A 25,713-nucleotide genomic window follows, 5' to 3' on the forward strand; every position below is an offset into this window, starting at 1 on the left:
AACATGAAAGTAATGGAGATTTACTTCCATACCTCACGGTTAAGATATGCATTGAAAATCTAATTAAAACCCATACTGCTATCAAGCTAATATTCATTTCTTACTTCCACATGTATTTTCTAAGCATCTAGGAATGGGAGGGGGGATTCCCTGGTAGCTCAGCTGGTAAAGAATCCGCCTGCAACGCAGGAGACCCTGGTTCAATCCCTGGGTCGGGAAGTTCCCCTGGAGAAGGAATAGGCTACCCACTCCAGTATTCTGGCCTGGAGAATCCTGATGGACAGAGGAGCCTGGTGGGCTATATAGTCCATGGGGTCACAAAGGGTTGGACACAACTGAGCAACTAAGCACAGGATGGGAAAACCACTGAGAGAATACAATACGCTTAAGACATTTGAGAAACTGGCAGGACACATGGGACTCAATGAGTTAGCTCCCCAGGGCACGTTACACCCTGTTGGCAGGAGGGATCTAATCAAGGATCTGCTAGCTCATGCAAACAACTCTTTTTTGGGAAGTAGAAAAAGGTTCCCTGACTCTCAACAGATACAGCCTTGCCCAGGCTGGATTTTCAGCCCTGTTGGCCAGGAGCTTACGCACACAGCAGAAACCAGGCAGTTCTACTGACTAAAACCACTTAGTCAATAGGTTAGAGGTACCATTTAATAAATTTTTTCCTCACTAGTCAAATTGTTCCAGAATGTTGAGCAAAAGTTAACATAGGTTTCATGAAAGCTCAAATCACAACAGGAAATAAATTTATGGTCTCAATTCAGTTCAGTCACTCAGTCGTGTCCAACTCTTTGTGACCCCATGAATCGCAGCATGCCGGGCCTCCCTGTCCATCACCATCTCCGGGAGTTCACTCAAACTCATGTCCATCAAGTCGGTGATGCCATCCAGCCATCTCATCCTCTGTCGTCCCCTTCTCCCCCTGACCCCAATCCCTCCCAGCATCAGAGTCTTTTCCAATGAGTCAACTCTTCACATGAGGTGGCCAAAGTACTGGAGTTTCAGCTTTAGCATCATTCCTTCCAAAGAACACCCAGGGCTGATCTCCTTTAGAATGGACTGGTTGGATCTCCTTGCAGTCCAAGGGACTCTCAAGAGTCTTCTCCAACACCACAGTTCAAAAGCATCAATTCTTCGGTGCTCAGCTTTCTTCACAGTCCAACTCTCGCATCCATACATGACCACTGGAAAAACCATAGGCTTGACTAGATGGACCTTTGTTGGCAAAATAATGTCTCTGCTTTTCAATATGCTATCTAGGTTGGTCATAACTTTTCTTCTAAAGAGTAAGCGTCTTTTAATTTCATGGCTGCAGTCACCATCTGCAGTGATTTTGGAGCCCAAAAAAATAAAGTCTGACATTCTTTCCACTGTTTCCCCATCTATTTCCATGAAGTGATGGAACCAGATGCCATGATCTTCGTTTTCTGAATGTTGAGTTTTAAGCCAACTTTTTCACTCTCCTCTTTCACTTTCATCAAGAGGCTTTTTAGTTCCTCTTCACTTTCTGCCATAAGGGTGGTATCATCTGCATATCTCAGGTTATTGATATTTCTCCCAGCAATCTTGATTCCAGCTTGTGCTTCTTCCAGCCCAGCATTTCTCATGATGTACTCTGCATATAAGTTAAATAAGCAGGATGACAATATACAGTCTTGACGTACTCCTTTTCCTATTTGGAACCAGTTTGTTGTTCCATGTCCAGTTCTAACTGTTGCTTCCTGACCTGTATATTTATGGTCTAGAAGAATGTATTAGTGCTACCAAGTGTTAGTCACTCAGTCGTGTCCAACTCTTTGCAACCCCATGGATGGCAGCCCGGCAGGCTTCTCTGTCCATGGAATTCTCCAGGCAAGAATACTGGAGTAGGTTGCCATTTCCTTCTCCAGGGGATCTTCCCAACCCAGGCATTGAACCTGGGTCTCCTGAATTGCAGGCAGATTCTTTACCACCTGAGCCACCAGGGAAGCCCTCAGTTCAGTTCGTGCTACCAAAATTCACCTTAAAAAATTAATACCTCCCCCAAAATGTTACTTCAGCTGATAAAAAAAAAATATGTGTATATATGAAGTGTGTCTATACAGGAATTAACAGATCTATATGTAACTCCTAGCTCTGTCCACTGAAAGGGTCTAGAAGCAGTGACACACCGGTAACAATGAGCACGCCTCATATACAGATCTTGGTTTCTACATATCTTACTAATTTAAAAAAACAAAGCTCTCTGGTTAGCTCTCTAGTTAGTTTCAACACTGGGGCAAAGAAAATTAACAGTGACACTTTCTGGTACCAGAAAGCACATAAAAAAGTAAAGTCCTGGGCTTCCCTGGTGGTTCAGTGGTAAAGAATCCACTTGCCAATGCAGGAGACACAGATTCGATCCCTGATCTGGGAAGACCCCACGTGCCACAGAGCAACTAAGCCTATGTGCCACAACTACGGAATCTGTGCTCTAGAGCCCAAGGGCCACAACTCCTGAGCCCATGTGCTGCAGCTACGGAAGCCCGCATGCCCTAGAGCCTCTGCTCTGCAACGAGAAGCCACTGCCGTGAGAAGCCTGAGTACTGCAACTAGAAAGTAGACCCGGCTCGCCGCAACTAGAGGAAAGTCCCTGCAGCAATGAAAACCCAGCACAGTCAAAAATAAATGCATAATAAAATTATTAAAAATTAAAAAAAACCTGCATAAATAAATAATATCTGAATAGTCATTAACACATTCAGTTCCGTTCATTTCAGTTCACTCAGTGGTGTCAGACTCTGTGACCCCATGGACTGCAGTACACCAGGCTTCCCTATTCACCACCAACTCCCAGAACCTACTCAAACTCATGTCCATTGAGTCGGTGATGCCATCCAACCATCTCATCCTCTGTCGTCCCCTTTTCCTTCTACCCTCAATCTTTTCCAGCATCAGGGTCTTTTCAAATGAGTCAGTTCTTTGCAGCAGGCCAAAGTATTGGAGTTTCAGCTTCAGCATCAGTCCTTCCAATGAATATTCAGGATTTCAGGATTGATTTCCTTTAGGATGGACTGGTTGGATCACCTTGCAGTCCAAGGGACTCTCAAGCGTCTTCAAGACCACAGTTCAAAAGCATCAATTCATTACCAAAACAATTTAACGCGGTTATTCTGTAGAAGGCTATAAAAGTCTTTATGCCTGTGGATTATTCAGCATGCCAAATGTGTTCAGTGTATAATGTGCTGTACATTCCATTATTAAAAGAAATTTTCACTCAAAAATTTTAAATGACTCTTGTGACAAATCATTTTTGTAGCTTACCACTTCAGAAGTTTTATCTAAGAATTTTTTCACTCTATGGAAAAACATATTTACTGAGCACTGACTATGTGCCAGGAAACATAATAAGCGCTTTTATCCTCCAGCAAACCTGTGAGAATTGGAGAAGGAAATGGCAACCCACTCCAGTGTTCTTGCCTGGAGAATCCCATGGATGGAGAAGCCTGGTAGGCTGCAGTCCACGAGGTCGCACAGTCGGACATGACTGAAGCGACTTAGCAGCAGCAGCAAGCCTGTGAGATACACTATTATTAGTCTTATAGATGAGAAAACTGAGATTTTGCAATTTTCCAAGGTCAGAGAGCTGCAAGAGTAAGAATTCAAACTCAGGTCTACAAGATTGTAGAGTCAGAGTTCTTCATCTCTAAGTGAGAGTAGTTTGCTAATACGTACAATGAAGTGACATTTTATTTTCCCTCACAGGAGCTTCCCTGGTCTTTTAGAAAAATTGGGCTATGGGACTTCCCTGATGGCCCAGGAGTGGGGAAACCTTGCAACGTAGGTGACGCAGGTTCGATCCCTGGTCCAGGAGGATTCCACATGCTTCAGGGCAATTAAGCCCTCACACCACAACTAAGACCTGATGCAGCCAAATAAATAAATAAATATCTAAAAAAAAAAAAAAAGAAAGAAAGAAAAATGGGCCATAAAAAGGCCAATCATCTACAGAAAGATCCACACCAAGACACATTATAATCAAATTGTCAAAGACAGAAAAATTTGAAAACAGCAAAAGAGAAGCAATTCATCCCACAAAACGGATCCTCAATAAGATGAACAACTTATTTTTCACTGGAAACCATGGAAGCCAGATCACAGTGAGATTACACAGTGCTGAAAGAAAATAAAACTGTCAGTCAAGAATTCTATAAAATTAGTCTTCAAAAATGAGGGAGAAATTAAAACATCCCCAAATAAAAGCTGAAGAAGTTTGCTGCTAGTCAATAGACCTGCCCTGCAAGAAATGTTAAAAGGAGTCCTTCGAGTTGAAATAAAGGACATTAGACAGTAACACAAAGCTATACAAAGAAATAGAGAACACAAGTACCATTTGCCTAGGTAAATACAAAAGCCAGCATTATTGCGATTTTGGTTTGTAACTCTTTTTTTCCTATGGGATTTAAAAGACAAATGAATAGAGCAATGATTATATTTCTATCTTGAGGAGCAACAATGTGCAAAGATGTCATTTGTAACAACAACACGATGAAAGTGGAGGACAGACCTGTACAGGAGCAGAGTTTTAGATGCTGTTGAAACCTAAGCTGGTATCATTTCAAACTGGACTGTTATAGATTTAGGATGTTAACTGTAATCCTCAGAGTAAGCCCTAAGAAAATAACTTTAAAAAATTTACAGGGAACTTCCTTGGCAGTCCAGCAGTTAAGACTCCAGCTTCCACTGCAGTGGTGTGTGTTTGATCCCTGGCTGGGGAACTAAGATCCCACATGTCATGTGGCACAATCAAAACACAAACTTACAGAACAAGAGATGAAGAGGAAATCAAAATGGTACATTCGAAAAATTAAACACAGAAGAAAGCAGTAATGGAGAAACTGAGGAACTAAAAATTACATGACATATAGAAAACAAATAGCAAAATGGCAGAACTGTCTTCATTCAGAAATGTCCTTTGAATGTGAACAGATTAGACTTACCAATTAAAATCAGAAAGTGGCATATTCTATTTGACTTTTTAAAATATATGTATGTTCTAAAACTAGACTCAGGTGATAGTTGCACAACTCTAAAAACTTACTGAAAATTATTGAATTCACATTTTAAATGGATGTATGTTATGGTATTTAAATTATGCCTCACTAAAGCTGTTAAAAATGACTTACATGCTCCAATCTACTTTTAAGAAAAGATGCAAACAAGATGGGTAGCTTTCACATTCATGCGTACAATAAAGATGTAAAACACACAGCTATCTTTCTGTAATGATTTAGGTACAGTGTTCTTATAAGTAAGGGGCTGAAATTAATAACCGTTGGTCCTCTCCTTTCCCTATGATTTTCTCAGATTAAATGATCCACACTCTCAATGCCACAGAAGAGCATGAAGTGAAATCTTGTAATTCAAGGACTGGACAATTCCAGTTCTAACTTCACCCTGAAGGTCCACGAGCCCCAATAATCTGTGATGTTTTGAGTAACAAATTTAAATTGCTGAGAAGACACATTTGCACACTTGTTTGCTAGTGAGTGAATTTGGATCTCTGAAGGAAAACACTTAGGCTTCCTTCAAATGACTTGTAGGTAACCTTTTCCTGCTAAACTTTGGCTACTGTCCACAAACACACAACAGCTATTAGAAAAATCCTTTTTTAAAAAAGATCATTTGTCATTCAAGTGCTGACCATAATCATTGGTCTGAAGTTTTGAAATAACTCTATTAGTAACTGTTACATGGAGAAGGCAATGGCACCCCACTCCAGTACTCTTGCCTGGAGAATCCCAGAGTCGGGGGAGCCTGGTTGGGCTTCCGTCTATGGGGTCCCACAGAGTCAGACACGACTGAAGCGACTTAGCAGCAGCAGCAGTAGCAGCAGTAACTGTTACAAACATATCAGTGGACTCAGTAAATGTCTTAGATGTCCCCAAATTTTCACATCAGTTTCAGAAAGGAAAGGGACCTTGTTGAACTTAACAAAGGGCTCCCTCTCACAATAGGTCTATAAATAGAGCCTTAGTGAAGTTTTCCTGTTTATGACTATAACTCCAAGTTACACACACACAAACTGGAATTGTGTTGCTCACACAATAGCAACATGCTCATACTTAGCCATATCTCAGGTATGTATACTTCTCTATCATTACCATTCAGGTTAAATCTAAGTGCATTGAAAGAACATGTAAAAGATATGTTGAACTGTCAGTGTACAAAATCAGGATCATATATTTGCTGCGAATTCCCTGGTGGTCCAGTGGTAACTGGGACTTGCTTCCCAGGTAGCGCTAGTGGAAAGAAGCCGCCTGCCAATACAGGAGACCTAAGAGACTCGGGATCAAACCCTGGGTTGGGAAGATCTGGAGGAGGAAATGGCAACCCACTCCAGCGTTCTTGCCTGGAAAATCCCATGGACAGAGGAGCCTGGTGGACTATAGTCCAAGGAATCCCAAAGATATGACTGAAGTGACTTAGGATGCACCCGTGCCAGTGGTCACTCTGAGCTTCCACTGCAGGGGTCATGGGTTCAATACCTGGAGGGGAAACTAAGATCTCAAAAACTGTGCAGTGTGGCCAGAAATTTTTTTTAAAAAAAGATCATGGGATGTAACATGGAGAAAGTAACATGGAAACATACATTATCATATGTAAAGTATATAGCCAAAGGAAATTTGCTGTGTGATTCAGGGAACTCAAACTGGGTCTCTGTAACAACCTGCTGCTGCTACTGATGCTAAGTCGCTTCAGTCGTGTCCTACTCTGTGCGACCCCATAGACGGCAGCCCACGAGGCTCCCCCGTCCCTGGGATTCTCCAGGCAAGAACACTGGAGTGGATTGCCATGTCCTCCTCCAATGCACGAAAGTGAAAAGTGAAAGTGAAGTCGCTCAGTCGTGTCCAACTCTTAGCGACCCCATGGACTGCGGCCCACCAGGCTCCACCATCCATGGGATTTTCCAGGAAAGGGTACTGGAGTGGGGTGCCATTGCCTTCTCTGCTGTAACAACCTAGACCTATGTAAACCTATGGCTGATTCATGTTGATGTTTGGTAGAAACCAACACAATACTGTAAAGCAATTATCCTTCAAATAAAAATAAATAAAAATTTTTAAAAGATCATATATTTGGTAAATACATGCAGTTTATTCATTGTGAGCATAGTGCTCATGTCAAGCTAAACCAGATACAAGGTTATATTTTCAACACAGCCTTCCACTTTCATTTTATCGTCATCTCTATCAGAGGTCAGTAAACTCAGTCCTCCCTTTGTATCCATGAAGGACTGGTTCCAGGAACCCCACAGATACCTAAATCTGCAGATGTTCCAGTCCCTGATATAAAACAGTATATATTTGCATATAATGTATGCACATTCTCCCAAGTACTTTAAATCACTTCCAGATAACACCTAAATTAATACAATGTAAATACTATGCAAATAGTTGCCAGCGTAGGGCAAATTAAAGTTTTGCTTTGGAGAACTTTCTAAATTTTTTTTCTCCCGCGTATTTTCAACCCACAGTTGGTTGAATCTGTGGATTCAAAACCCAGAGATACTGAGGGCTGCCAGTAATGTCTTCACATTCCTTGGGTAAGTAAACATTTAAAATTAAAGCACAGGGACTTCCCTGATGGTCTGGCAGTTAGAACTATGTACTCCCAATGTAGGGAGCCAGGTTCAATCCCTGGTCAAGGAACTAGATCCCATATGCTGCAACTATGACCTGGTGCAGACAAATAATTTTTTTTTTTGAAATTAAATTAAAGCACAAACTGTGACATATTTCGATTGTAGTTACTTTTCATCAGAATAGAATTAATTTGTATATTTTCTTATCTGCTCTTTAGGGTCAGGCTGGGACATGCACGTGTGGACCATTTGCTGCAAATCTGCAATGCTTGTACCTGGACACACCTCTCCCTGAGTGACAAAATACAAAGATACTATATTGGACTAAAAATAACTTTATGCATGCTCAGTTAGGGCAAATCCTGGATAAGAGATACAAAAAGACCAAAAAATCCAACAGCCACTGTTGAAGAGCCTGGATCAAAAGCAAGGTACAGTGCATTCCCCCCACTCCTGCCCGGGAGGCACACACCACCACCTAAGTGGTGGGCGATCACCTAAACCACCCCTCCGACCTGACTCGAACTCTGGACGCACACTTGCATGTTCAGTCGCTCAGTTCTGTCTGACTCTGATCCCATGGGCTGTAGCCTGCCAGGCTCCTCTGCCTGTGGGAGTTTTTCCAGGCAAGAATAGTGGAGAAGGTTGCCATTTCCTCCTCCAGGGGATCTTCCTGACCCAGGGGTCCAGCCCAGTGTGTCTCCTGCCCTCGACACAAATAAGTAACAAGCTCGCCCCCCGACCTCCCCCACGGAGTGAGCAAAGGAACCTGTTGGTTCTCACTCCCCAGCTGCTGCAGCAGGGACCCCAATAAAGCCTTGCCTGAATTTCCTGTCTGGCCTCTGATAATTTCTATTGATTAAGGAGGCCAGGAACCCTAGTAGTAACATTTATATTAACATCAACTGAATCTTCACTCTGCCATCCTTTCATTCAATAGTTTCAGAGCATCTGTTCTGTTCCAGGCTTCATCCTAAGCACTGGAGAGACCATGGGGAACAGGACAAGACAGGATCCCTGAATTACAGAGCTCTCAAACACCAAAACTTAATGTCTGAGCAGTAACAAGTATATAAAATCTTGTTTAATGAACCTTAAGTACAGAAAAACCACTGCAAACATTTTTCACACAACGAACAAACTACAGACTTTTTAAATGCCCTGCCTATTGACACATGCTACTGTTCAAGGATCCACATTACTATTATTATAGAATCAGCCCCATAAACCCGGGTTGTTGTTTGTTTGTTTTTTTCCTAAGATGTGACTTTTATCCATTTTTTACTTTTTTGCAAAATCCTTTTGACCTGAAATTCTAAACTCTAGCTGGCCCCCAAATTTTATTTTTAGAGACTTCAAAAAAAATAACTATTTTTACTAACTTTTCTCTGTCTCCCAGCTTGAGCTGTATATCAGCAGATTTAAGATGACTAAAACTGGAACTTCCCTGGTGGTCTAATAAGTAAGACTCCACACTCCCAACGCAGGAGGTCCCAGTTCGATCCCCGGTCAGAGAACTCGATTCCACATGCCACAACTAAAGATCCTGCATGCCATAGCTAATACCCAATGCAGTCAAATAAAGATATAAATATTTTTTTAAAAAAGATGACCATCACTCAGATACAGCCAAATGATTAGTCTTAATCTCTCTCCCCTTCCCCTACCCGTCTCCCACCACACCTCACTTTTCTAAAAGTAAGGTCTGCACCAGCTGCTACTAACACTGAGCCAGAACAAGTGTCTAAGAGCCCAGCTTCTGGAATTCGCCTTCTCCTTCTCGTCTCCAGCATGTTTCTCTCCTAATTACGTAAGATCCTCTCACAGTAGTCATCAGTGCACCTGCTCAAGCCCTCAACTGTACAAGCAGAAAGCACTTTTGCTCACCCCTTATTTTTAGAGATTTAAGCCTGATACCAGACAGCATTCTCCTCCTTCAGGCTACACCTTGACCTGGAAATGCAGTCAGCTGAGTGACCTCAGGAAGCCACTGCCTACTCTATCTAGGCCTGTAGACTCAGGTTTAAGAATCTATTATGGAAACTCAATCAGAACAAGAAACATGACTTTTATGTACTTCTCAAAACAGTAGTGGCAACGTATGACACTCAATAAAAATACGAGCTGAGGAGGATGAGAGTTGGCCCGTTTCCAGGCAAAACTGGGGACAAAGAATCAGCTGAAAATTTCCTGGATCCCTTCCCTCCTCCTTACGTTTACTCTTCCCACAATTAGAACTAGTACTACTACTAAGTCACTTCAGTCCTGTCCAACTCTGTGCGACCCCATAGACAGCAGCCCACCAGGATCCCCTGTTCCTGGGATTCTCCAGGCAAGAACACTGGAATGGGTTGCCATTTCCTTCTCCAATGCAGGAAAGTGAAAAGTGAAAGTGAAGTCGCTTAGTCGTGTCCGACTCTTCGTGACCCCCATGGACCACAGCCTCCCAGGCTCCTCCATCCATGGGATTTTCCAAGCAAGAGTACTGGAGTGGGGAGCCATTGCCTTCTCCAACAATTAGAACAGTTCTCTCCAAAGCTGGGTGTCCCAGGCAATCCAGTGGGGTGCAAGAAGCGAATACTCAAACTGTTTGGTTTACTTAAAATGAAGAAATTCAATTTTCCTAATATACAGATTGCCTCTGTATATTATGGCATCACTGATGCCGCAATGAACTCTGAACTTGGGCAAATTCTGGGAGATGGTGAGGGACAGGGAGGCCTGGCATGCTGCAGTCCATGGGGTCACAAAGAGGTGGACACAACTGGCTGACTGAACAACAGCAACACATTGCCTACAGGCCTTTACTCAGTCCACAAGTCAACTAGCCACAAGAGTTCCGAGTGTCTGTTCAAGGGAAGAGAGCTCTGACCCACCAGGCTATTACCTGCTCAGGACACGTGAAGCTTATGTGCACTCAATTAAGTGGACAGGTGGATTCTATTTTTCTAAGCAGCAGAAGAGTTACAACATTGTACCGAAAAGGAGGGTGATCATGAAATTCTTTTGGCTACACAGGTTCACTGGTTTTCTCATGGAAAAGTACTTAAAACACCTCTTAAATTTAAAGCTGAGTTACAGTTTTTTTCCCCACAAAAGTTCCAAATTGACAGACTCCCGCTGGGATGACCAGTGACCGCCAGGAATATGTGTGTGCTCAGTCACTTGCGTTGTGTCCGACTCTTTGAGACCCCGTGGCCTGTAGCCCACCAGGCTTCTCTGTCCACGGGATTCTCCAGGCAAGGATACTGGAGTGGGTGCCATGCCCTTCTCCAAGGGATCTTCCCAACCCAGGGATCAAACTGGTGTCTCCTAAGTCTCCTGCAATATAGGCATATTCTTTACCACTGAACTACTTGATAAATATTTACAAAACAACAGAGGTACTTTGTTCCATCAAAGAAAGTGCGTTGTTTTTAAAATATGTGAAAAAGTAAATACTGTTCTAAAGAAATGCATGCCTTGGAAAGAATTTTGAAAAATAGGTGTTTGGAAATGTGTCGTCTTTTGTTGCTGAAAAGCTGGAACTGTGTTACTCTAACAGCTCTTACATTTGTACATTTTAAAAACAGAAACAGAATTTTCTAACATATTTCAATATTTTGCAAGAGAAGAATGAACTTTGAATCCATTGTTTATAACATTAAAACACAACACCTTCCTACCAGGAAGTACTGAATTCCACTTTAAAAATGAACATATACTGGCCAAGTTTCTACATTAAAAAAAAAAAAACTTTAGAATAATTGGAGGATGGAGCAGAAGTACAAGTACCACGGTTCAGGAAACTCTCACCGGGTCCCGTTTTTAGAAAGGCTGCTCACTTAGTTTAACACTCTATCACTGCATCTTGAAAAGAAAAAGAAATGCAAAAAAGCAAAATGGCTGTCTGGGGAGGCCTTACAAATAGCTGTGAAAAGAAGAGAAGCAAAAAGCAAAGGAGAAAAGGAAAGATATGCTCATTTGAATGCAAAGTTCCAAAAAATAGCAAGGAGAGATAAGAAAGCCTTCCTCAGCGATCAGTGCAAAGAAATAGAGGAAAATAATAGAATGGGAAAGACTAGAGATCTCTTCAAGAAAAGTAGTGATACCAAGGGAACATTTCAAGCAAATATGGGCTCAATAAAAGACAGAAATGGTATGGACCTAACAGAAGCAGAAGATATTAAGAAGAGGTGGCAAGAATACACAGAAGGACCGTACAAAAAGGATCTTCACGACCCAGATAATCACGATGGTGTGATCACTCACCTAGAGCCAGACATCCTGGAATGTGAAGTCAAGTGGGCCTTAGGAAGCATCACTACGAACAAAGCTAGTAGAGGTGATGGAATTCCAGTTGAGCTATTTCAAATCCTGAAAGATGATGCTGTGAAAATGCTGCCCTCAATATGCCAGCAAATTTGGAAAACTCAGCAGTGGCCACAGGACTGGAAAAGGTCAGTTTTCATTCCAATCCCAAAGAAAGGCAATGTCAAAGAATGCTCAAAAGTTGTGCTCAAAGAATGCACAACTGCACTCATCTCACCCGCTAGTAAAGTAATGCTCAAAATTCTCCAAGCCAGGCTTCTTCAACAGTACATGAACTGTGAACTTCCAGATGTTCAAGCTGGTTTTAGAAAAGGCAGAGGAACCAGAGATCAGATTGCCAACATCTGCTGGATCATCAAAAAAGCAAGACAATTCCAGGAAAACATCTATTTCTGCTTTATTGATTATGCCAAAGCCTTTGACTGTGTGGATCACAATAAACTGTGGAAAATTCTGAAAGAGATGGGAATACCAGACCACCTGACCTGCCTCTTGAAAAACCTGTATGCAAGTCAGAAAGCAACAGTTAGAACTGGACATGGAACAACAGACTGGTCCCAAATAGGAAAAGGAGTATGTCAAGGCTGTATATTGTTACCCTGCTTGTTTAACTTCTATGCAGAGTACATTATGAGAAATGCTGGGCTGGATGAAGCACAAGCTGGAATCAAGGTTGCTGGGAGAATATCAATAACCTCAGATATGCAGATGACACCACCCTTGGCAGAAAGTGAAGAAGAACTAAAGAGTTTCTTGATGAAAGTGAAAGAGGAGAGTGAAAAAGTTGGCTTAAAGCTCAACATTCAGAAAACAAAGATCATGGCATCCAGTCCCACCACTTCATGGGAAATAGATGGGGAAACAGTGGAAACAGTGTCAGACTTTATTTTTCTGGACTCCAAAATCACTGAAGATGGTGATTGCAGCCATAAAATTAAAAGACGCTTACTCCTTGGAAGGAAAGTTATGACCAACCTAGATAGCATATTCAAAAGCAGAGACATTACTTTGCCAACAAAGGTCCGTCTAGTCAAGGCTATGGTTTTTCCTGTGGTCATGTATGGATGTGAGAGTTGGACTGTGAAGAAAGCTGAGTGCCAAAGAATTGATGCTTTTGAACTGTGGTGTTGGAGAAGACTCTTGAGGGTCCCTTGGACTGCAAGGACATCCATCCAGTCTATCCTAAAGGAGATCAGTCCTGAGTGTTCATCAGAAGGACTGATGTTGAAGCTGAAACTCCAATACTCTGGCCACCTGATGCGAAGAGCTGACTCACTGGAAAAGACCCTGATGCTGGGAAAGATTGAAGGCTGGAGGAGAAGGGGATGACAGAGGATGAGATGGTTGGGTGGTACCACCGACTCAATGGACATGGGTTTGGGTGAACTCTGGGAGTTGGTGATGGACAGGGAGGCCTGGCTTGCTGCAGCCCATGGGGTCACAAAGAGTTGGATATGACTGAGCAACTGAACTGAACTGATATGCATAATTTTTGAACAAGCAGCTCCACAATTTCATTTTGCAATACACTCTGAAAATTATGCAGCTGGCTCTGGAACTCAGGAGTCAATGTAGTTTTCATTTGAATTTACGTATTTTTGAGGTATTTTCTCAGTGACGACAACCACAAAATTCAAGTATGAATGTAAAACCAACTTTGAACGGCTATATCATGCTGCTAAACTACACTTGTCAAAAATAGTTATATATGATTAATACTTGTTTATTTATAACTAGTTATACACAATCACAAATAAAACATTTAGAGAAAGCAAAATTATTTGGAGCTGTTACTAAAGAAAATTAAAAGCATTTTTATTTTTATATTTATAGTACACACAAACTAATGTCATACATGCATATCATTTATAAATAAATTAGCATCTATTTCATAAGAATATACTGCATGTTCAACAACTTGTCAAAAAACTTTCTAAAACAGACCTAGCCTCCTAATGATAATCTTTTCCTTTTGGAGCCCAAACTCCGAAATTACTCCCTCTTCCGGCAATACTTTACTCAGCAATACTTCAGGAGAGAGGGAGGGAGGCAGTGACCAGCTTGGTTGGTAAAGAGGATTCAGAGTCAGGACTGGGTTCAAACCCAAGTGTCCTCTGTGATGTAGCCGCATTTGTTAACCTTTCACCTGATCAGTGCTCAGAGTAGTGTGATGCTCATGTGTAAGGGCCTGGCACACCTCCAGACGCTGATGAAGCATCAGTGACACCGGCATCCACACAGGTGTTTCCAGTAGGAGCCTGATGCACTCAGCACCCTTGTCTCTACCTGGTCCACTCGCCCCAGTGACTCTGGATGGTGCCAACACTTCAGGTTGTGAGTGAGCTGCGTCTTTCTGGTGACTCCGGAGTGGTAATACGGATATAACTCAAAGGTTTCTCCCTTTAAATATACCAGGGGATCTAACTGCTATTAACTTCTCTTCATAAGCTCAGGGAGATGAAGGGCCTGGACGGAGGGGCGTCGGTGAGGCCCTCAGGGACTCAAGGCCCGGCTGGGCGCTCCCTGGGTGACAGATGCAGCAGGACAGGACCACCGTTCAGTCCATCCCAGGAGTGCAGCTTCGGACTTTCTCCTGGGCTCGCCCCAACGGAACCTCAGCCCTTCACCTCGCGTGCTTCACCCATCCCGGCCTCGAGCGGCTTGTCCCCGAGGGCAGTGCTCCCCAAGATTACTCCGGGGCACCGCGCCCACCTCCGGGGGCCGCGGAGCCCCGCAGGAGTTCCCCAAGAGAGTGCTAGGGAAAGGGTCCGACCCCTTCGCCTCAGGGTGGCTGCCCCGCGCGGGGAGGGAGCCCGCCCCCCGCGGTCTCCCGGGACCTTACCTGGATGGTGTGGCCGCTGCCTGGGGCGGTGGGGCCCCCCACCAACTTGCAGTAGAGCTCGGGTCGGGGCCGCGCGCCCCCGAGCTCCCGCTCCCCGCAGGTGGCGGTGGCCCAAATCCTGGCCGCCTCGGCCAGGTTGAAGTAGGGCGGGTTCAGGCTGAGCCCGGCCGGGGACGGGGGGTGTCGAGCCGCCGCGCACCCCGCCTGCACCAGCAGCAGCGACAGCAGCGGCAGCACCGACCCCGGTGCCCAGTCCCGAGCCCGCCCGGCCGCTGCCATCCCGCCGCGCGCGGTCCTCCTGGCTGGGCGGCCTGCGGAGGGGCTGGGGACCCCGCGGTCCCGCGAACGATGCTCACGCGACGAGCGAGCGCCGCCCGGGCGTGGGTGGTGGCGGCGGATGCGCGCCCGCGCCCCACGCGCCGGGTGCCTGCGGCGAGGGGGCGGCTCCTCGGGGCTGGAACGTGCGGCGGCAGCAGCGGGCACCCGCCCGACCAGGAACTGACAGCGCTGGGCCTCGGCCCGAAGACTGCGGCTCCTCCAGCGCGCTGCAAACTTCGCGGGCGGGGAGGGCCAGAGGCGTGTCCGGGTTCCCAGCCCAGCGGCTGAAGAGAGCCCTGGACCGTCCCACCTTCCCAATGCCCGGGCAGAGATCGGGTAGTCCGCTTCTCCGGAGCCTCTAGGTGGACCTCGGACTAGGGGCAAGGAGGCTCCGGCGAACAGCGTGAGACAGTAGCCGCCACCGCCTGCAGAACCTCCACCAGAGCCATTGTGGGTTCCCAGATGAGTTTCAATTGTCGAAGGACAAGTCCCGTCAATTCTGTCACTGGGCGCCAACAAGATCTATGGCACTGCAGATACATCCTGAGGGTGGGATCAAAGGCGCTCCGGGGAACTGGGAGTGACCGAAGGTATGCAACTTTAAGACAGCCACTAGGGCAAGCTGTAGTTTGCCAGGCTGTAAAGCCACCTCACTGGAAAGACTGATGCTGAAGTTGAAGCTGAAATTGTTCAGCCACCTGATATGAAGAGCAGACTGATTGGAAATGACCCTGATACTGAGAAAGATTGAAGGCAAAAGAAGAAGGGAGTGGCAGAGGATGAGATGGTTAGATAGCATCACTGACTCAATGGACATGAATTTGAGCAAACTCAGAGAGATGGTGAAGGACAGGGGAGCCTGGCATGCCACAGTCCATGGGGTTGCAAAGAGTCAGACACGACTTAGCCTTAGCGACTGAACAACAGCAAACAAACCTACCTTGGGGGAAATCCTTCAGACGCCCCATCTGCTGTGTTTTACAGGTAAACAGCAATGTTGAGTACATTACTCTTAGCTGTCACATGGCCTCTGAGTAGAGGACAGTAACTTCCCATTTCCCAGGGCTGAGGCTTGGTCTTGTAGGCAGGACACTTCACCAAAAAGGAGATGGCACAAGCCCTCTAACGATTGGAGGAGGGTGCCATTGCTGCAGGCCAGGATGAACAAAAGTGCCTTGAGAAAGAAGGACCAGAGCTAGAGCTTCCAAAGATGGAGAGGGAAAAAAGAGGTCCAGTGTGAGAGCGCTCCTGGAACAAAAATTGAGATGAAGATTAAAATGGAACAGTTGAAAGAAGAGAGAACTAACTAGCATATTTATTAAATACTGGGATACGTTGTAGTAGGAAGGAAGCATGTTTATTCAATCTTATGTTCTTCAAAAACAAACAGAAGGAGAAAGGGATTTGTGGGGATAACACAAAACTTCAGACTGATAAATTGACTACATAAAAAAATGTGTGCACCAAAAAGCAAACAGAACAAATCGAAAACAAATAAGGAAAAAATGTATATCACAAATGACTTGTGATTAATGACTTTAATATATAAAATGCATTTACAAAATAATTCAAGAAAGCTGAAAAATAGGGCTAATAGATCTAACAACTGACAGGAAAATAAATTCGTTAAGCTAATAAACATATTAAAAAAATTGACCTTTCTGAGAATTGAAATGCAAACATAGCACCAATAAGATTCGTGTTTCACCTATCAATTGGCAAAGATTTTTTTTTTTAATGATAAAACTGAAAGTTGAAGAGAATTCAAGAAATTAATTCTAACACACTTGGTAGAAGTGAAAACCATGTAACCTTTCAAGAGGGCAATTTTTGCAGCACTTAGTAAATGACTTCGTCTTGCATATATTCTGCCTTAACAATTTCACTTGTATAGATTTATATCCAGGAAACGGTTAAGGAAGTTTGCAAAGATTTAATGGCAAGGACTTAGCAGAGATACTTATAATTGTTTTAAGCTTGCATGCTAAGTCACTTCAGTTGTGTTCGACTCTGTGCCCCTGTGGACTATAGCGCACCAGGCTCCTCTGTCCATGGGATTCTCCAGGCAAGAATACTGGAATGGATTGCCATGCCCTTCTCCAGGGGATCTTCCCAACCCAGGGATCGAATCAGCATCTCTTATGTCTCCTGCATTGGCAGGCAGGTTCTTTACCACTAGTGCCACCTGGGCCACAGCAGTTTTAAGCTTGCTGCTGCTGCTGCTGCTGCTGCTGCTACTGCTGCTGCTGCGTCGCTTCAGTCGTGTCCGACTCTGTGCGACCCCATAGACGGCCATCCACCACGTTCCCCCGTCCCTGGGATTCTCCAAGCAAGAATACTGGAGTGGGTTGCCATTTCCTTCTCTATGAAGTCATTAAAATGACGGTATAGAAGTATTCTTTCTGACATAGAAAGATGTTCACAATATTTTAACAGAAAAGAAAGGATGTAAAATAATACATATGTACAAAAATTAACCATATTTCTAAACACTAGAAACAAACCGTCCAAAAATGAAATTAAGAGCCATTCCATTTACAATATTCAAAAAGAATAAAAGTCTTAGGACTAAATTTAAAAAAGAAGTGCAAGACTTTAACATTTAAACAGCGTTAACATGTAATCCAGCAATTACAATCCTAAGTCTGTATTCAAAAGAACTGAAAATATATTCACACAGAAAAAGTGTTCATGGATGTTCATAGCAACATTCATAATAGCCAAAAAGTGAAAACAATTCAGTGCTTACTAACTAGTGAATGGAAAAACAAAATGTGGTATAACCATCCAATGCAATATCATTCAGCCATAAAAAAGAATGAAGATCTGATACATGCTACAACATGGATGAACCTTGAAAAACATTACACTAGGTGAAGGAAGCCAGACACAAAGGTCACATATGTAATGGGGAGCAACTGCTAATGGATATGGGAATTTTTTTTGAGCAGGGGGAATGATGCAAATGTTCTGGAATTAGATAGAGGTGATGCTAAAGCTGAAACTCCAATACTTTGGCCACCTCATGCGAAGACTTGACTCATTGGAAAAGACCCTGATGCTGGGAGGGATTGGAGGCAGGAGGAGAAGGGGACAACAGAGGATGAGACGGCTGGATGACATCACCGACTCGATGGACGTGAGTTTGAGTGAACTCCGGGAGTTGGTGATGGACAGGGAGGCCTGGTGTGGTGCGTTTCATGGGGTCGCAACGAGTCAGACATGACTGAGCGACTGAACTGAACTGAACTGATGGTTGTACGACTCTGTGAATATACAGTTGACCCTTGAACAACATGGATTTGAACTGCAAGGGTCCACTTATACACGGATTTTTTTTGATAAATAGTTACTACAATACTTATTTAGTTGCTAAATTGTGTCTGACTCTTTGCTACCCCAGGGACTATACCCCACCAGGCTCCTCTGTCCATGGGATTTCCTAGGCAAGAATACTGGAGTGGGTTGCCATTTCCTTCTCCAACTATGTGCTCCTTGAAGCAGAACTGGGGATATAAGAAGCCACCTTAAAGTTATTCTTGGATTTTCAACTGGGGGGAACAGTCAGCACCTCTAACCCCTACATTGTTCAAAGGTCAACTCTAATACTAAAAAACACTGAACCATCCCCTTTAAAAGTCAATTTATGGTATATGAATTGCATCTTAACACAGCCATTATTAAAAAAGAATTTTTGCAGAACTGAAATATACATTATATATAAAAGAATATTTGAATGTGTGCATGTACATACATGTGTATGTGAAAGCATATTCAAAAAGATTTTGAAAGTTATACAAGAAGATGTTCAAGAGCGAATAGATTGATAGAAGGGACTTTGTGTATATTCTTTTTGCTATGTCTATATTTTAAATTTTTTTCCAATCATGAACCTATGCTACTTTGCCCTAATAAGAACATTCACATTTTAATAAGTCAATGAATGCCCAGCATTACCTGGAATAGTCCCACTGAGGTGGTATGGTTCTATCTAAATGGATGAAAGAACATTGTGAGAAAGTGAGACAGATTTTACTTTCTTTTTATAAAGTCCTTCCAGACAAGATTATCTGAAGGAAAATATTCAACTAACAGCTAAGATTCCAATATTCTTTTATCAATATGCAAATATGAAAGCAAAGTCTACATTGAAGACACTGTTCTCTACCCAGCCAGTAACTCCCCATGACACCAGGCCAGCTCACTGAGAGATTCTGAGGTCAGAACCCCTAGCAGCAGAATCGACCATCTGTGGATGCGAATCAGCCCTTCTTCCTCATAGAACTTTGTATTTTGCTCTGGTGGTGGTGGTTTAATCGCTAGGTTGTGCCCGACTCTTATGACCCCATGGACTGTAGTCTGCCAGGCTCCTCTGTCCATGGAATTCTCCAGGCAAGAATACTGGAGCAGGTTTCCATTTGCTTCTCCAGGGGATCTTCCCCACCCAGGAATTGAACCCGGGTGTCCTGCATTGCAGGCAGATTCTTTACTGACAGCTATAAGGGAAGCCCGTTCAGTTCAGTCGCTCAGTTGTGTCCGACTCTTTGCGACCCCATGAATCGCAGTACACCAGGCCTCCCTGTCCATCAGCAACTCCCGAAGTCCACCCAAACCCATGTCCATTGAGTCAGTGACGCCATCCAACCATCTCATCCTCTGTCATCCCCTTCTCCCCCTGCCCTCAATCTTTCCCAGCATCAGGGACTTTTCAAATGAGTCAGCTATGAGGGAAGCCTGTATTTTGCTCTAAAAGGCAACAATTACGAGCATGACACACAAATTGCTGTATTGTACATGGCAGTATTTCTCTTTGATATGTTTTATTACACTCCCTACCTGGTCAGATGGTATGTGATGTCATTGACTTCACACTGTCACTGCTGTTTAAAAATAACTTTGTGATGTCAGAGCACAATAGGTGTATTTGCCACTGAGAACAGCTTTAAAGGTGAACAAATAAAAGCTACACATATAAAGTTCATATTTGTTAGTAAAACTGTCTCTCTAAAGACTGTGTATCCAGGATCTTCCCCAGTGGTCCAGTGGCTAGAGTCTGCATACCTGCTGCAGGGGAGCTGGGTTCAATCTCTGGTCAGAGCACTAAATCCTGCTTGCTACAAATAAAGATCCCACATGCCACAGTGAAGATCAAAGATCCCGAGTGCCCTAAGACTCTGCACAGCCAAATAATTAGTTAATTTAAAAAAAAGACTATGTATCCAAAACAAATACCCCAGGAGCACCAACACTCCATAGTTCTAGATATGGGAGATTTGATCGGAATAATGACACTTTGGGGGAGAGGAAAAAGGCCACTCTGAAGTTTAAATGAAGAAACGTATGAATAAGTGCTTTTAAACACTAAGGCAGCAAATAGAAGGCACACTTGTGTTTTTAAGGCAAAATGGGGCTCTTGTGTTTTAATGGGAAAGATGATGCTTGAAGAAATTAAATGACTTGCCCACATTTTAAGAAAAACAGGAATAATAAACAGGACCCAGACCTTCTGATTCTCACTTCCTGCTCCTAGGAGGACTCTGCGGGGGGGAAACCCATGTGAGGTGTGAAAGCTGCAGAAGTATCCCAAGCACCAGAGGAGATATTGGTTTACTTAGCTCTAGAGGGGTGGGTGTGAGAGACATGCATAGAAGTGGGTAAACAAACCCAAACTAACACAGTGAATTTGGGGTTTGGCTGACCTCTTAATACTTTAGAAGTGATTCATGCATAACTATGTCCTTCAGATCTTAAGTTAGAAATGCAACTTGCCATGCCATTGTTGCAAAATATTTCCCTAGTATCAAGAAAGAAGACTGCAAGTGTGGTAAAGGCACTGTTCACCAAGGGCATAATCAAACTAGACCATGTTCTGTTAGTTCCATGATGGGCCTAACATTATACTTACGACTGACGCTCCTTTAGGTGAAAGCATGGATTTTCTTCTTCTCCTTCCTCCCCACCCCCATCCCCAATATGGCAGCCCTTTTCCTTCTGCCCTTCCAAGTCATCCTAGGAATATGAACTGGGATTATAAATCCCAGGTCCTGCTTATTATTAATATTACTATTCTTCTTAAAATTGTATTGTTAAACTACACCTTACCATTGGCTTGGTTTCATTTTAAAACAAGTTGGGACTTCCCAGGCAGTCCAGTGGTTAAGAATCCACCTTTCAAAGCACGGGACTCGTGTTCTATCCCTGGTTGGGGAACTAAGATCCCACATATGTGGGGCAACTAAGTCCTGGAGCCTCAACAAAAGATCCTGCGGCAACTAAGACCCAACGCAGCCAAATAATTAAATATATATATTTTTTAAAGTTACACTTTCCCACTTTTATCATCACTTCATAGAAAAAACAATGACATCTTTCTAAGCCAACAGCAGTATATGGGTCACCACCAACAGCAGTGAAAAGAATATAAACAAAATAGAAAAACAGAAGGCATTACTGCTGCTTGCAAAACTACACGCCTGCCAAGGCCTCCCCTTGAAAACCAGAGGGAACTAGATGATGAGGAAATTTTTGCTGTGCAACTGGTCAGCCTGACTGCAAACCCAAAGATGGAGAGCAACCTTTGCAATCCAATCATTCTATCATAAAATATAAGAATATAAGGGTATATATGAATATCCTTTTATTACACTTTTCCCATGACCTTCTGCTTTGAAAGAATATCACTACCTGTATTTCCTAAGTATTTTCCATGTTATCAAAGATCTATATAACTGCTAATATAGGCTTTGGCTTAGCATGAAGTCATTAACATGACCACACTGAGCTTTAATAACTGGAGAAAGGGTGAGGATCCATTATTCTATGTTGCTAAATAAAGGCAGGGTTTCTACTGGTCATTTTGAAAACTGAGAATTGCCCCTAGGCCCCTGGGCTCTGGAAAACACGGAATACCATCCACTCGTATTTATAGATAAGAGGTGAAAGTTAAGGGACTTGACCAAGTCCTCATCACCACGAAATGGTGTCCAGAACACAGCCTGTGCCTGCCTCGGGTTACAGCACGTCTCACCCCCACTGCCTTTTGTGATGAGCCTCCTGCCCTAGGCCCCTAATCTAATGTGTGCATGTTGCTCAGTCATGTCTGACTCCCTGTGACCCCATGGACTGTAGCCGGCCAGGTTCCTCTGTCCATGGGATTCTCAGGCAAGAATACTGGAGTAGGTTGCTATTTCCTTCTCCACCTAATCTCATGGCTTCTTATAAAGTAGTGATGCTCCCTTGGCACGTGGCCTGGGTCTGGCTCATAATCTCAGCTCAGAAACCCCAGTGTTCACCAAACCGAGTAGAATTCTCAGTATCCAAAATTTCTACTCACTGCAAGCAGATCCCAGCTTCAGCTGGAACCTTGACATTGGTATGGTGCATTAGGGCACTCCCTGGTAGTCAGCTCTGCCAAAGACCCTATGAAGCATTCACATTCCAACTGCATGAATTTCCTCTCCAGCTCCTGTTTTACACACTCCAGTTTGGCCTTTATATGAAATATGCAGTTGGGCAGAGCAGGTAATTTTATACATTTGTTACTAAGGAGAATTCCTTTTTCCTCGCCAGCTGTATGTTACTAGAAGCAGTGGGACTAGGATAAAAGAAAGTCTGTACCTAGGTAATAAGTACCTTTTCTTAACAATGAAATTTTTTCCTGTCAGCCCAGAGCTCACCCTGAAAGGTAAGTGGGCAGAAGTCATTATTCTCATTTTGTGGATGAGTGTAAAAAAGGTAATGAGTAATTAGACCATCTGGCCCAGGCATAGTGGAAATTTAAGAAATGGAGCCTTCATTCTCTTGACATGAAGGTTAAGTAATTTATCCAGCAGAGATTTTGGGTGAAAATTAGAAAGCAGCCTCTAAATTATCCCCTTAAGTCATTTTCTCATTTTTCCCTTTTGTGCCACCCTAAATCTAAGGATTTGAACCCAGTTGAATGATTTCTGTGACCACAAAATATATCCAACTGGCAATGTTCAGCCACACTGCAGTTTGTTTCCATGTCAAAAATATCTTACATCAGAGACATGCATTTTGGTAAGAATTTGTCCAACAGATCCAATAGAGGGTTGGTTCACAATAAAATATGAAAACTTTTGTGAACAGAAACTGGCCCCCCAATTTTTTTTTCTTTGTCTCTTTTGAAATCTCTATAGAAGTGAGTTATACCAAGAAGCAGATTGGTAAATACTTGTCAAAATTCAGATCAAATTAATATTACTTAAATACTAGAACATAGAGTTAAGGGTAATTTTGTAAACCATATAATCACTGAAATCTCTCATCACTTAATGCTCTTTAATAACCATCTTAGTGCTGAGCAGTTCACAGAACAAATGAGGTTGTTAATTTCAATACTTCTTTATTTAATTGAAAGAAAGTGAAAGTGAAGTCGCTCAGTCCTGTCCGACTCTTTGCAACCCCATAGACTGTAGCCTACCAGGCTCCTCCGTCCATGGGATTTTCCAGGCAAGAGTACTGGAGTGGGTTGTCATTTCCTTCTTCAGGGGATCTTCCCAACTTGGGGATCAAACCTGAGTCTCTCACATTATAGGCAGACGCTTTACCATCTGAGCCACCAAGAAAGTCCTCTTTTTTAAAAAAAATTTTATTTATTTATTTTAATTGGAGGCTAATTACTTTACAATATTGTAGTGGTTTTTGCCATACCTTGACATGAATCAGCCATGGGTGTACATGTGTTCCCCATCCTGAACTTCCTCCCACCTCCCTCCCCATCCCATCCCTCAGGGTCATCTCAATACACCAGCTATGAGCACCCTGTCTCATGCATCAAACCTGGAAAGTCCTCTTTATTTAATTGAATAAATACTTTATTTAATTGAAGTATAGTTAATTTATAATGTTGTGTTAGTTTCAAGTGTACAGCAAAGTGATTAAGTTATACATGTATATATATTCTTGTTCAGATTCTTTTCCATTATAAGTTATTATAAGACATTGAGTATAATTCCATGTGCTACACAGTAGGTCCTTATTGCTAACCTATTGGTATATAATAGTGTGTATATGTTAATCCCAAACTCCTAATTAACTCTCTCCTTTTCCCCACTATCCCCTTTGATAGCCATAAGTTCATTTTCTATGTCTGTGAGTCTATTTGTCTTATAAATAATTTTTTGTATCATTTTTTAGATTCCACATATTAAGTGATATTGTTAGGGGCAGCACACTGACTGAAACCGCCCATCCTGGCCAGGCCCTTTAGTAACCATTTCATGAGCTGTTTTACGACAGGAGGTCCTGGTAAGGAACACGGAACTAATAAGCCACCACCAACCGGAAGAGTTCAGGAAAGGTCGAAAGGTGACACCACATATCCGACCACCTCCCAGAATCCTTCTCTCTGGCATCCATCTTGGCTGAACAAGGCGTGCACCACCGGGAAGGACTCTGAGTCAGAATGATTGGCTAAAGACACCCCGGAAACTAATCCCATCACCATAAGACCCAAGACTGCAAGCCACATGGCAGAGCTGTTCTCCTGGGTTCCCTTACCCTACAGCTCTCCACCTGGGTGGCCTTTCCCAATAAAATCTCTTGCTTTGTCAGCACATGTGTCTTCTCAGACAGTTCATTTCCGAGTGTTAGACAAGAGCCCAGTTTGGCCCTAGAAGGGGTCACCCTTCCTACAACAATATCATATAATACATTACTTTTTAGGAAGTCAGTGTAGATTCAACTTTCTTGTTTCTCTATTTTTTTAAATCTAGATTTATAATAGAGTACGAAACGATGCTTATGGGACTCACAAACTATTTCCTTATCTCATACAGTGAGCTCTTCATGTAAGTAAATTCCAAAGATGATTCTGAGTGGCTGGTTAGACAGCCAGGCCTATAAATCAACTAGAAAATATGAGTATAATTTCATGAGTGACTCTGAGGAGGTGGGAGGAGATGAGAGAGGGACAGAATCAATAGTATGTAAATAATGTGAAGAGATGAGGAAAAGAAATACCCAAAAGTCAAGGGAACTCTTAACATAATCTATGCAGGAGACAGAAATGACTAGCTGCCTACCAAGGATTGGTTCTCCCCCTCCAGAGTGTAAAATTGTTCTGGAAAGTGGCTGCTGGCCCCAGGAATATATTTCCCACACTATTTGCATCTAGGTGGGGTCATTAACTGATTTTGAGCCAATGAAAAAGTGAGGAGAAGTGATCCATAAAAACCTTTTGCATGATCCTTCACATTTTGCCTCTTTTCCTACCTGGAAGCTCAGGGCTCCAATGCCCTGGGAGCTGATTATATTCTGTCCTACACTGTTTTCAACATTAAATATTATTTGTATTCAGCTCCATTGTAGGTTCCCTGACTGCAAAAAAAAGTGTCTCTTACACGAGCTTGCAGAGTGGTGGTGACTTACTAGGTGCTCAATAAATACATATGACTTGATCAGTTGGTTTGGTTGGTGTAATCTGGTGTGATTTTATAGCTCTTCATGCCATTAACTGTGTGCCACGTATTCAGTTGTGCCTGACTCTTTGCAACCTCATGGACTGCAGTCTGCCAAGCTCCTATGTCCTTGGAATTTTCCAGGCAAGTATACTGGAGTGGGTTGCACATCTCCCGCAATTAAATTCTTTACTATTCAGATACTT

At 43.1% G+C, this 25,713-nt stretch overlaps 1 protein-coding gene across 1 annotated transcript in view; it reads right to left on the reverse strand.

Annotated features, from left to right (window-relative positions):
- Positions 1 to 15,274, reverse strand: part of LAMA3 (laminin subunit alpha 3) — a 260,738-nt gene extending 245,464 nt beyond the window's left edge. Inside the window, exon 1 of the mRNA XM_055558991.1 lies at positions 14,769 to 15,274. Coding sequence (XP_055414966.1) covers positions 14,769 to 15,047 — 279 coding nt within the window. The 5' untranslated portion in view covers positions 15,048 to 15,274. The remainder of the gene's footprint in view (positions 1 to 14,768) is intronic.
- Positions 15,275 to 25,713: the final 10,439 nt, after the last annotated feature.

The sequence above is a fragment of the Bubalus kerabau genome, chromosome 21, assembly GCF_029407905.1.
Source record: "Bubalus kerabau isolate K-KA32 ecotype Philippines breed swamp buffalo chromosome 21, PCC_UOA_SB_1v2, whole genome shotgun sequence".
NCBI classification, from domain to species: Eukaryota; Metazoa; Chordata; class Mammalia; order Artiodactyla; family Bovidae; genus Bubalus; species Bubalus kerabau.